General features: G+C 40.4%; 1 protein-coding gene across 18 annotated transcripts in view; it reads left to right on the top strand.

The window, feature by feature from the left end:
• The window catches only part of PARD3 (par-3 family cell polarity regulator), a 463,724-nt gene that overhangs the window by 332,464 nt on the left and 117,825 nt on the right, over nt 1-13,435 (top strand). For 11 of the 18 annotated variants that reach the window (XM_075746547.1, XM_075746540.1, XM_075746536.1 and 8 more), the window contains one exon: nt 10,465-10,575. The exons of 5 other annotated variants lie outside the window; for them this stretch is intronic. In XM_075746547.1, coding sequence (XP_075602662.1) covers nt 10,465-10,575 — 111 coding nt within the window. Of the gene's footprint in view, nt 1-7,586; nt 9,901-10,464; nt 10,576-12,460; nt 12,833-13,435 lie in introns of those variants that run through there. 2 more of the 18 variants (XM_075746543.1, XM_075746544.1) reach the window with 2 other exon arrangements.

Below are 13,435 nucleotides of genomic sequence, written 5' to 3'. Positions count from 1 at the left end.
CAACAGAATTGTGCCCGTCTCGCTGCAGGGCAGCAGTGGTCAGGTGGGGTTTTGTGACCTGCTCGCTGCAGCATGGCCAAGAGATGGTTGACTGGACTTGGCACCCAGCACACTGGGAAGGAGCGTTTTACCCTGACTCAGAAAAGAAAAATCACTTACGTTATAGAAGAATAACTACATTGTACTTTAGGCTCAAAAATGGTCAGGCACCTGTTAATAGCAGGCTGCTGTTGATGCTTAGAATTTGGGAAATTTTTTTTATCCCTATGTATGGTATTATGTCTTGCAAATTAGAGGGTTGTGTGTCTACTTTTATGTATGTAGTCTGTAAAAAACAAGTTGACGTACTGGAGGTCTTCACTCAAACTTTTTCAGGAGCCTGCTCTTTGCTTTGTAAGTGAGACTTTATTTTTTTGCAATTTGTATTTACAGTTTTTCAATTACTGTTTAACATCTTACTGCCCAGTACTGAATTACCTAACAGGGCACTGCAGTCTTGATGGCCAAATTCTGTCTGAGGGGGGGGCAGGAGCATTTGTAAGTACGTTAAATGACAGTAATGAAGGGATATGTTGCCCATTAAGATTACATTATCTATTAGAAGACTGAATTAGCTTGGCTGTGTCACATGTATGAGCTACTTTCTTCACTGACAAATAGCACACACTTAGTGTATCAAATTTAATCTTGGGGCAAGTTACTTTGTGGTCAATAACTGCTCTCTTTTTTTGAATACATGCACAACATCAAAGAGTTTTTTGCCACACAAGCAAAGTTTAAAATGCTTAGACTGTTATGTAATTTCCATTAAAATGTCATGTACTGGTTCTGTGGTTGCTCCCATCATTGATGATTGCTAACATAGTGGTATCTAAGCAGAAGCTTTCTTTTTTATTCCTGATTCCTTCAGGAATGCCGCAATCCACGGTTTAACAGGTTTTGGCTGACCACCATGAAAATGAGTTATTTATGGTGACTTTTAGTACGTTGTGGTATTGCTTACTGAGTTGATTCAGCCATACGACAGAAGAATCTCTTGTCTGTTTGCTGACTTGCTGCTGTCTTTCAGATATTGTAATTGTAAAATTAACTCCACTTCCTTTGACTTTCTCAGCGTGTTTTTAAACTGCAGTAGTTTGGATTATTTGTTAGATTTTTTCCTTATTTCTTGTGATTTATTTATTTATTTATCTATCTATTAGAGCTGTCAATGGCCTCAGCTAGCCTTAGACAATGATGAGAGGCAAAGCAAGAAGATTATCTTCTGCTTAGAAATTTGCAAACAGATGGTCTCACCATAAAAGAAATCTGTTTTTTAAAAGTTCCACCATTTTTTGCTGGAAGTAAATATTACAAATGCTTAAGTTGTGAAAAGAGAGCGACTTGGTGTGAATAATATTCTGCTTGTTGTGTCATGCCTTTCAGGAAATGTTATCAAAACTGTTTATGAAAATAATTGAATGAAACCTCATGACATGTCTCTTGGTTTGGCATCATACCCATTTTCTATGAAGTTGGGATACTGACTCACGAAGACAGGCAGATTAAGCTTCAGTGGCTGGAAACGGTTACCGATCCCATATGTTGTTTCCACTTCTTTCCAGGAAGTTGTTGTAGGAATCACCGGTGATGTTGCACGTGAAGTGTTGCGATTTATGTTCCATCCTCACTGTTGGTTTTGAGTAGCTTTAGTTTGGCGAGATGTGTTAGAATCCTCACCTGAACAGTGCTGAAAATTAGTTTTTCGTGGTCAGAAAGTGAGGCAGAGGCTGTTGATGTACATCACAGAAGGCCTTCGTGTGCATTACAGTACTCATGCACAGGGTGGCAACTTCAGAGAGGGCCGATAATTTGGAGTGATAACCACTTCAAATAAAAGTTATTCAAACTGATAACTTCAGTTCTACTGGGTTAAATTTCTGTGTTCATGACTGAGCACGTGAGTTTCTCTGTTGCTTGAAGGCAAACTGTATTGCTCTGAAGAGGTACAAGAGTACCTCTCCAGAGGTATTCTCTATTTTCATCAGTTACTTGTGTCCTTTTGTAATACCCCTTTCTTGGTTTGGAACAGCAGAGTTCTCTGGGAACTGGCAGGGATCTTCTGCTGAACGTTGCACCAGAAGGAGTGCTGCTTTATCAGTTTTAACATAGGCAAGGAAACCTGTGGAAAATAAAAAGTTGTAAATGCCTATTTTAACTGTGCCCGCAAGCTCCTACATCGAGATGCCGTGCTCCTGCTGCCTGTACATCAGTGCTTCTGTATCACCGCAGGACAGTGCTGCTGCTGAGTCACTCCAGCAGCCATTCCGCTCCCTCCTAACAAGTAGAATTTGATCTACTAATTTGATTAGATGTGATAACTGGCTATTTCTAGAAATCCATTGCAAATATGTAAATGTTTGCACTTACAAGCTTATTTTTAAAGATAGCACTTGCACAATTTTGCTTTGAAAGGAAGACTTGTAAACCCTCTAAGTCATCACTAAGCAGGGTGATTTTTTTGGCGTGCTATGTTGAATCCATGTTTATGCTTATTAAATTTTATTTTAGGAACAGAATGTTTTTGCATGTCACAATAATCTTTTGCAATATAAATCTTATGATTTTGCTGATACAGCAGGGTGAGAAAGATTACAGAAATCATTGCAAAATCTTTGAGTAGTGTTAGGTTGTGTGTGTGTGCGAATACCATTCGTTACTATGCTTTGAACACAGAAAGCACTGATAGAATAGCTCAAGACACTTACCATTTGTTAATTTTTAATGATGGTCTTTTTTCTATTAAGGAACATAATGCTACTGAACAACTTCTGTCTCAATCAATTTTTGTGTTTTTTCATTAATCAACTAATGCATGTTTCTTCTATAGCTCTGTATTCTAATGAAATATGTGGATGATTTGGCAGACGACAATGATCTCATCAGTAACGCATCAGAGTAAAATCCATTTAGCAGATTATGTGTATATTATTTTTGTTATATCAAGTACGCTGATACACATTCTTTTGAACGGAAGCTATTGTTGAGATAAGTTGTAAACGTGGAACTTCTGTTGCTACCACCCATACATCCTCCTTTCTTTCTTTGTTCTGTCTATATATTTAGTTATGCAAAATCATTTACATGTTCTTTATGTCTACATGTGTTTTTTATGTACATTTCACATATTCTATATATATGGCACCACGTTGCAGCTTGAGCTCGTTCTTTACGTGTTCTTGCTACCCTTTGTTCTCTGTTCAGCCTCACACTGTTGAGTTGCCCTGATGCATTGGCCCAAAGCCACTGATGGCACTTGCTAGTCAGTGCCTCTCTGCCGAGCGTGACAGGCTTTGGATTAGGCCACCTCCTAGTTGGTGACAGTCATTTAAGCAAGTGAGCTTGAAAGTAAGCCAGCTAGGGACTGACAGAGAGGTTTGGGTATGCATTTTAGTTTGATTAGATTATCCAAAGTTCACGGGATTTCCTAGTTGAGGGTCAAGCTTCGAGCGTATAGGTCCGTGTTCTCATCTTTTTATTAATAATAATGTGACAAACTAGTATCACAGGGTCTGAGGATGGTCCTTTCCTCTGATGTGCCTTGGCTGTTCTATTCTAGAGATCATTCTTTTTTAAAATGGTCCTCTTAAATTTTTTAATTTCTTCACTCACTGTCATTGCTATTGTTGGCTGAATTTGAGGATTAAGTCTGTGGATCTGTGAATATGACTTTGAGCATTTACACTTATCTTGAAACTTTCTCTAACCCTTAATGTAAAAAGGAGAATTAAGAAGCTATAAATTAAGTAGAACCCTGGAGTATCTTGGCAATTAGAGTGAACAAGATTTCAGCCGCTCTCTTTCATCAATTTCTCACACTCTTGGATAGGCAGGGTATTTTTAATTTACAACCTGTATTTCAATTAGTCATAAAGTTTTTTCTCAAAGCTTTTGCTTATGCAGTTACAGAATAAAATTCAACTACTTTTTAGCTTTTATAACACGGTTTAGATGAGACAGCTACTGAATAAACTAGCTGTTAAGTGAGGTAGTGTTTCTGTATTTATAAATGTTGTTACTAATATAAAGAGATTATTGTATAACCGTACAGGTATGTGTCCTCAAAGAAGTATTAAGCTATGTGTATGAAAGAATATGTTTATCAAAAAAAGGTATTTTTTTAAAAATTATTTGGAGTTTAGAGGGAAATGTGCATTTTTCTTTGCTGTTTATTTTCCACCAGGAGTAATGATATTCAGTGCTCTGCTTCTAAGAATTCGGACTGGGGGAAGTTGTGGCCACAGGTCAGTGTTGTGCTCCTATGGCTGCAGGTGCTCCACAGTGTCTGGTGCAGCTCAAGCTTTAGCATCAAAACTTTTTTTGTGATTAATACATTAATTTTGTGGGGCAGTAGAGTACACAATTTTGCTGCACATCGTGGGGTATCTCGTGTCTGTGCATTGGTATCTTGTGCGCTGATTTAAGTAGGGCTTTTATAGCTCACAGTCAAATTGTTGGTACTGAGCGTAGCAAATGACAGGAGCTTGGAATTAGATTCCCAGGACCGTCTGAACATCAGTGTCACAGGTGCTCCGTTTCTGCACTGTTTTGGTTTTTTAATTCCAACAGTGGTTCTTAGTTTTGTTTTTAAGCGCTGTCCTCCTTTTCACTAATGCAAGGAGCACGGATGGTGCACAGATCCTGAGAGGTGGAGTTCTCATGTCTGCCTCAGAAGGAAAGTTCTCATTTCATTTGCATTTGTAAGAACTGCAGCAAGTATCCCAGCAGTCAGCCTCACAGCAATGAGAATGAGACCATCAGAGGTTCAGACAAGTGCCTGAAAATCTCCAGGTGCTTCAGGCACTGGCTAACCAGCTGCATGCAGCCGAGAGCAGCTCCTGTGTCTCTGAAGTGAGCAGCGAGGGCTGGGATCAAATCGCTTGGCAGTATCCTCAAGGCCATGTCCTTGCAAAAGTCTAGAGTGTCTCTGACACAGGACAAATGGATGGTGATTGCTGTTTTACAAGGGAGATAGTGTTAACAACTGCACTTTGGGAGTTTCCAGCCTTAGGTTGTTATCATTGAGTGCTCTCTCGTCAGTGGGGGAAGTTATTACATGGGTGTGCCAGGATATTCAGTGTATGCATTATGGAAAAAATAGTATTGGAAGCAGTAAGGTTCCAAAGTTGCCATGGGTTGTGTGTGGGACACACATCCTAATTCCATCTTTCCTTCCTTTTGAGTACCTGAGCAGTAAAGTAGTAAGCTTCACGATGATGCAAATGCTGGTGGGTTGTGGGGAAGGTGTCACACACATTAATGTTTGTGGGACAAGTCAGGGACTGTACTTGCACGTTTAAGAAGGTGAAACTTTTCCAAAAGTAAGCTAGATCTTTTTCCTGGGCTGATGCATTCAAACTGGTGTGAATCACCAGCTGTGATTCTGGGGACCTGACCCAAGCTTTGCTTCTTTTGACTCATGGGCCACTGGAGAGCAGCAAGGAAGGTGTGGTGGGTTGACCCTGGCTGGGGGCCAGGTGCCCACCAGAGATGCTCTATCACTCCCCTCGTTCACTAGACAGGGGAGAAAAGGTATAACAAAAAGCTTGTGGGTCGAGATAAGGATAGGGAGAGATCACTCGCTAATTATCGTCACGAGCAAAACAGACTGAACTTAGAGAGGGAATTCATCTAATTTATTATCAAGCAAAACAGAATAGAGGAATGAGAAATAAAATCAAAGTCTTAAAACACCTCCCCCCACCCCTCCCATCTTCCCAGGCTCAACTTCATTCCCGGCTTCAACCTCCTCCCCCTCCAGTGGCACAGGGGGACGGGGAATGGGGGTTACAGTCAGTTCATCACACGTTGTTTCTGCCACTTCTTCCTCCTCAGGGGGAGGACTCCTCTCATCGTTCCCCTGCTCCAGCATGGAGTCCCTCTCACGGGAGACAGTCCTTCATGACCTTCTCCAACGTGAGTCCTTCCCACGGGCTACAGTCCTTCACGAACTGCTCCAGCGTGGGTCTCTCCCATGGGGGTGCAGACCTTCAGGAGCAAACTGCTCCAGCGTGGGTCCCCCACGGGGTCACAAGTCCTGCCAGCAAACCTGCCCTGGCGTGGGCTCCTCTCTCCATGGGTCCACAGGTCCTGCCAGGAGCTTGCTCGAGCGTGGGCTTCCCACAGGGTCACAGCCTCCTTCAGGTGCCTCCACCTGCTCTGGCGTGGGGTCCTCCATGGGCTGCAGGTGGAATCTCTACACCCCCTCATCCCCCCTCCCTGGGCTGCAGGGGGACAGCCTGCTTCACCATGGTCTTCACCACGGGCTGCAGGGGAATCTCTGCTCCGGCACCTGGAGCACCTCCTCCCCCTCCTTCTGCACTGACCTTGGTGTCTGCAGAGTTTCTTACATCTTCTCACTCCTCTCTCTGGCTGCATATAACTTAAATATGTTATCACAGAGGCGCTGATTGGCTTGGCCTTGGCCAGCGGCGGGTCCGTCTTGGAGCCGGCTGGCATTGGCTCTATCAGACACAGGGGAAGCTTCTAGCAGCTTCTCACAGAAGCCACCCCTGTAGCCCCCCCGGCTACCAAAACCTTGCCACGCAAAACCAACACAGAAGGGCTTTACCACTGGCTGCGAAGATGGGGCAGGGTGGCTGTAGGATGTGCATTCAGTGTTTTGAAAGGATATTGCATAGACTGTTTGAATTTTGGTGGTCTCAATACTCTTATTTCTAAGTGTCCTGTTTTACTTAATATTTATGAATCAGCATAGCAAACATCTACCAGAGGAAACTGGGAGGACTGGTGAAATCACCATAGCTTGACGCCAATGTAGTTACCACAGCGTACATAGGGTTGTACAGTTGAGGGAGTGTTTAACAGCTCGCTTTAATGGTGTGCCTTAGTATTGCTGTACGTTGCTCTTCTGTAGTTAAACTTGGCTTGAATGTGAATGTTAAATAATTTATAAATGTCTGTTATAAATTTGGGTGAGAGGATGCTGATTTGGGCTGTGGGTTTCATTATGACTATAAATCGTACTTCATGGAGCAAACACTTTTAATAGAAATAAATAGCAAGCACACTTACTGTTAGTAACAGCAATATTACCAAAACCTTTGAATGATGTTTGGAGTGGGGATCATTGCTCCTACAGAAACGAAAGGTGGGGGGGTGTACGTGTGTGTGTGTGTGTATGTATTCCCACTGCAGTTCTTTTAAACACCTTTCTCAAGTGTTTGGTGGAGCCTGGAAAATGTTTTTCCTTTGTTTGTTACTTCTGCTATTGTAAGCTGAAGCTTGACAAAGATGTTGTTAGACTTGCGATCTCGGTGGAAAAGAGAAATCTTGAACTTGTAAATATTTTTGCACAGAGGTCTTGCTAAAAGTATGCAGACTTGTTCAGAGCCAGACTCATGTAGGGCTGTGTGTTTCCAACCTGTTCTGCAGCTCCTTGTCTTATGAGTGTCATGGAGATACCGTCTGTGCAGGTGATGCTGTTAAAAACACAAAGCCACAATCAGGGAGGGGGGAGGACACCATTGATTATTCTGGGTTCGAGTGCAGGGACAGTACAGTTAATGTTGCTGAACTTGTTACAGGCAGTGGTGATTATGGCAGATATATCACTCTGCGGGTGACAAAGTCCAGAGAAGGCAACTTTGCAAGATCACCATGGTTCATACTCTGCCAGGGTGTCCACTGCCGGGGTGATCATAAAGCTCGTCAGATATGGGCACTGGAAAGTCTCCGGTCAGAGTGGGGACAATATGGCCACCCTTTGAAATGCCTGGGAAAGGACCAGAGATGTCTTCTGGAGATGGTATCAGGACTGTCCTTGAGGGCAGAAGGAACGTTCATTCCCAGATGATTGGAAGAAAACCGTGAAACAGAAGAAAAGAAGGGTTGCTGCCACAGCTTGCTCATGAGTCAAAGCAAATTGAACCCTCCTGCCGCTCCAAGCGCTTCCCGTGCAGTAAATGCACCTCTGCCTCTCTTGAAACACAGCACAAGCGTGGTTTGTTCTGGACTCGAATGGGTGGATCTGGAAACTCAAAACCATCGATTTTTGCTAGGTTTGCGTTATATGTTAACGTTGGAAGTATTCTCCCCACAATCATGCAGCCTGACCAGACATTTACTAGATTGCTTACAAGGTTTATTAGAAATTTCCTGTGTACTTTATTTTTTTTAATAAGGTATTGATTTCAATATATTTCTGTTCATACTTGGAATGAATTGATTTATGGTGGTAGAAATTCTGTTTTGCTGCCAAAACCTGATGGATACTAACTAATTCAATTTTATCTTTTTTTTAATCTTTGGGTTTTTTTAACCACTAGTTCTTTTTTGAAAACAAACTGTCTACTCCAGAATTTTGTTCCTTTGCTTTGCCTGACATTTTGAATGGGTCAAGAAAGGGCAGGAGGCAGAAGCTGACACGGGCATCCCAGAGATGCTGTGCTACAGTACCGCATATATTGTGTGTCTCCTCACAGCTCTGCGTGTTCTGTCAGACCGACCCCTGCCACCCCCGGCACTTTCTGGGTATCAGGGGAAAATGGCTCAGTTCCACTCTTTTTCTGCCAAAACTCCTCTCTTGCCTAGAGGATTGAGGGCTATTTTAAATTAACCGTTCTCTTTTGTCTGGTGTATGACATCCAGAACTTGATTTGAATCTTGTGTCATATATGTAAATGTTTTGTATAACAGTTTTGACTACTCCCTAATAAATAAGTGGATGTTTTAAAAGATACGTGCTGGCGTTTCTAGTCGCTGAATTTGAGTATGTCAGTTTTACATATAACATATTATAAAATCAGAGACTTTATGTAGTGTTTTGTGTTTCTTAACCCTATCACGTCCTCTGCCTTTCCCTTTTCAGATGATTATTAATGAACAATTTTAGTTTTTATATGCCTGAATTACTTCGGAAACAAGCAATTTGGGAGCTGTGGAGAGCAGCCATGCACTTCAAAGTTTGTGTACACACTCCTACATTGTACTTTTGTGGTGATGTTTTTTTAAACAGCTGCCCTAAGAGCCATAAACATGGTTACACAGTATAATAATATCTCTTGACTGAGTGGTCAGAAATTAATCTTCCAGCAGGGTCACAGTGTGGTATGTCTTCAGCCCACACGATGGCTTTGTACTAGAATCAACAGGAACAAAAGGGAAAGTATTATAAATGCCTGGTGGACTCTAAATATTTTAAAGAGTCTACATTCATGGGTCAGAAGAAAGTTTTAAGAAGTCTGGGTTTTATTTACTGTTTGTGAGCATTTGGGGTGTCCTGTCCCACCATTGCTGGACTTTGCACATTTCAGTGCTTTCATTTCAGTTTTGTTGTGAACCTAAATGTGAAGTGCCACAAGTGTCAGTCTGCTCTCATCTGAGCATTTGATTTAAAACAAGTAAAATTCTTGCTGCTTTTGGTATGATAAATGATCCCACATTTAATAGATATGTATTATAATAAGCTGCTGTTTAATAGATATGTGTTATCCCTTCTGCCTTAAATAGAGAATCGTCACCTGCAGTTTAGATGTATTTAAGTGTTTGTTTAGTTCACTCTATGCAAAAGCCATTCCTTTCATAATAGGTCTGAAATATCAAAGAAATACATGCAATTTTGTCCTAATAATAGCTGAGTATCAGCTATCAAAAATGATACTCAGATTATGCTCTTCCTGAAAGTCTAAAAGAAAACAGTGAAATGTACAAATATGGAAGAAACCTAAAATACTTGAAATGTAGCGGGTAGAGGGGAAGAGGAGACATGAAAAGGGCAAACAGGTCTGGCAGCATCCCGCTCCGTCTGGGACAGCCCAGCCAGCCTCATCCCTCCACACACCCTCCTTGCACTGGAACATCCTTGGGGGAAAAGAGTCACAAGTAACAAAGTTTTAAAAAAAAAACCCAACAACTTGGTGCTGAAAAAGAATAAATTTACATTTTTGGATGGCGTCCACTGTGCGGTGAAACTGCTCTAGTGGGGCAGGTGTGGAGGGTGGTACTGCGCTCTGGGCAGCTGTCAGACATACAGCGCTGGGTCTCTTGCAGCTCATATGTGAAAGCTTTCGCTTAGTGTAAACTTGAGTTGCATTCTTTGGCAGTGATAGCGTTGAGTAATTTCTAAAACATCGTTTGACCGTGTATTTAAGAATAGTGACTACAAAATCCTGGGAGAAAAAAGGAATGTGGTCCTGTTTCTTTTGTTGTTGTTTTGTTCTATTCTTTAGTGAGGAATTCTATAAACTTTTAAGAGGGGTGAAATAAAAATAAAGTAAAAAAAAAACTATGCAAAAAAACCAAAAGCAGCCTGAAAATACTAAAAGTTGAGATTCTCAGGTCTTTGCACTTTCCCTTCCTGGTTTCCAGCAGCCATTCTTGAAAGACTCTCTTTGTCATAGGAAAAGGAAAATACAGTTTTGTTCATTTCACAAGTTAGATTCTTTTTTTGTGTGTTATTAACAGGTTTGGCAAACATCGCAAAGATGACAAGAGTGAGAAAACTGGTAAAATAAAAGTGCAGGAAGCTCTTACTTCAGAAGAGGAGAGAATACGAATGAAGCAAGAACAGGAGAGGTAGACTTCAGTATTTGCTTAAACCTTGATAGAGAGAGTTTGCTTTTTAAATTAAATAACTGAAGTTCAGTTTTCACTGATGAAATTTCCCAAATGTTGATATGTTTATATACATTGAATAACAAGACAAAGATGGATTTATTTTGGACATTAGTATAAACAGCTTCTTTGGCTGCATTAAGCACCTTTTATAGACCCAGAGCTCCTTTCCCTATTGAGGAGACTGGAGTAAAAATATTAAATGTTGTCTCTATATATTCTATAACTGATTTTATTGACATTTTCAGAAAACAAGTATTTATATAGAATGAAGTATGTTTTGTATTTTTTCTTCGAAGTCTTGCATATCTAGTTTTTGCATCGATATATTTAGAAAAAAACTAAAAATTATACTTATCAGTATATTTGTCACTGGAGTTCAGTCTATTTATGTGTCATGCAGTCTGTTTATGGAATATGTATATTAAACTGCTAATTGTAAAAATGAGTGGTGAGTACCTCTATTTTTCCATGTCATCTTCCCTTAACATTAAAAACTTATATAATATATATGTCATATGCTCTTCTCAATATTTCCAAATCTACTTTTCATCCTGTCTCTTGTAGCCGTAGATATTTGGGGCCTAGACTCCGATATCTCATATATCAAATTAGTCAAAATCTTGGAAAGCTTAGGCCGTAACTTAACTAGTATTCAGGGGTACGCGTGCAGACGACCTCTTTGAGTAGACATCTCTTCAGTAAGGAGGCAAACTTTAAAGGGTTACAAAGTTTGAATGTTGAGTGGTAAATAGATTCAGACACATTTAGCAGTGAAAGTGAACTATGAATTGGAATGATTAATCTAAAAATTATGCTGTAGCTCAGCCATAAATTGAGGATTGATGCAGCAACTACGGAGGGAACTTTTGTTGTCCTTTTACAAGAGATATGGCTAGTTAGTCCTAATGACCCCTTTGACCATCATCTCTGCACCTTGGGCTTCTGCAGGTAAGAACAGAAGTTTATAAATGATGGCTTCATCACTCTAACAGCTCACCGGAATAGCAGAGCCACGGTAACTCATGTAGTCTCCTCAGTTAAACCTAAAATGGTTTGCTTTCAGTTCTTTTAGAGTTGAGTGATGTACATTAAAGTTAAGGCAGGCTAGAAGTATACATTTATTAGTTACTGAAGGTCAGCAGTAACTTGTTAAACTGCAGAAACTTTATAATTTGTGACCATCTGTTTGAATTACTTTACGGGATTTTTTTTTTTTTTTATTCTTTAACAGATAACTGGCATAAATTGATGTAAAAATTTATTCATGCCTTTCTCCATCCATTCTGACAGTAGAGGGTGGCTGGATCACAGGGCTTGATTATTTTTACTTCTCTGATTGTTTTTTACTTCTCTGATTGTTTTTTACTTCTCTGATTGTTTTTTATTTTCTCTTTTTTAACAAAATTGAAGCAGGGTCATTAAATTTGTTACTGATTTTAAGAGTAACGTGCTTTCAGGTTAAATGGTGAAGGGGAATACTGGAATTGAAGGAGATAAGTGGCTTTGGATGTGAGGGTGTTTGTGCGGTCAACTTCCCTTTCCGCATGGGCAGACCAGCCACTTTGTGGATAAACTCAGAGACATTGAAAGCCGCCTCTGTCACTCCAGCCAGCTCCGGGCTGGGGGAAGGTTAGACACCCATGCACAGTGCTCATCCCTGCCTTAATATGCTCCACTGAACCCAAACTTGCCCAGCACAGAGGCTTTCTTTGTAACCTTAGGTCCCCAGAAAACCGGCCAGATACATTTATTCAAAGAAGAAAGACTTGACGTTTAAGTTAGTAACGTTTTCTCTCTCTTCATTCTCTCTCTTTGTCTCTCTGTGTCTCTCTGTCTCTCTCAGTAAGAGTGGTGAGAGTATAGACTGTCCATGTGCTGATGTAAGAGAGGTTGCAATAGTCACGCTGGGTACCAAGGTAGAATTATGAAATTATTTGTATAGCCCCCAATGCATGGAGCAAATTCCTAATCCCTGTCCATCAAGTTATGCTAACCAATTTGAAACTTTGCTGGAATCTCACTCCTCGTGTGTCATAAAACCAATTTTATGTGTTCACTGAAGCTGCAGAAAATGCATGTGCCAGAACTTCATAACAGCTTGATGTTATCGTAACACGGGTCCTCCTCCTTCTTTCCCTAACTGTGTATTTGCTTTCCTTTGTGTTATGTCTATAAGAGAATGCAAGTTCTTTGGGGTAGTGGCATGTACAACTAATAAAAGACAATAAAATAGCAACCAAATGTGTGAGGTGCTTCCTTATGTTTCTGAAAAATTCAGATGTTGATTTGGTCCATAGAGACTAAATATTTTTGCAGTTAGGTTGCAGAGGTTTCCTTTTGATCCTGTAGAATAATGATGTTAGATACATGCTATTGATGAAGAGTACTCTTGCAAATTAACTGAACAATCCCTCAAAATGCTTACTAGGAGACAGAGTAAAATATTACTGTCAGTGTTGGTTCATAATGGCTGCTATTTTAACTTGGTTTTCTGTGGTTTTTTTCTCCCTCAGTGTTTTTAGCAGTACAATTCACTTGCTCTGTTTTACTTGGTATTTGGTACTATATACCTCTATAATGATGCAATACTTTGGGGAAATAGGTTGGATTTAATGAATTTACTATGTATGAGAGGCTAGGAGCAAAAATCCTTAGGGGGTCAGAGAACAAGTGAACGGTCCATTAAAAAATCAATCATGCCCACAAGTTTATGGAATTATTATGCCTTGACTTGATAATTTTAATAGTATGGTTCTTACAGTAGTATTTTCTTTAAAATCTTGAAAGTAGTGTTCATATTGATTAAGAGACAAATAAG

The sequence above is a fragment of the Balearica regulorum genome, chromosome 2, assembly GCF_011004875.1.
Source record: "Balearica regulorum gibbericeps isolate bBalReg1 chromosome 2, bBalReg1.pri, whole genome shotgun sequence".
NCBI classification, from domain to species: Eukaryota; Metazoa; Chordata; class Aves; order Gruiformes; family Gruidae; genus Balearica; species Balearica regulorum.
The sequence above is the reverse complement of the archived record's forward strand: the minus strand, read 5'-3'. Positions and strand labels throughout refer to the sequence as shown.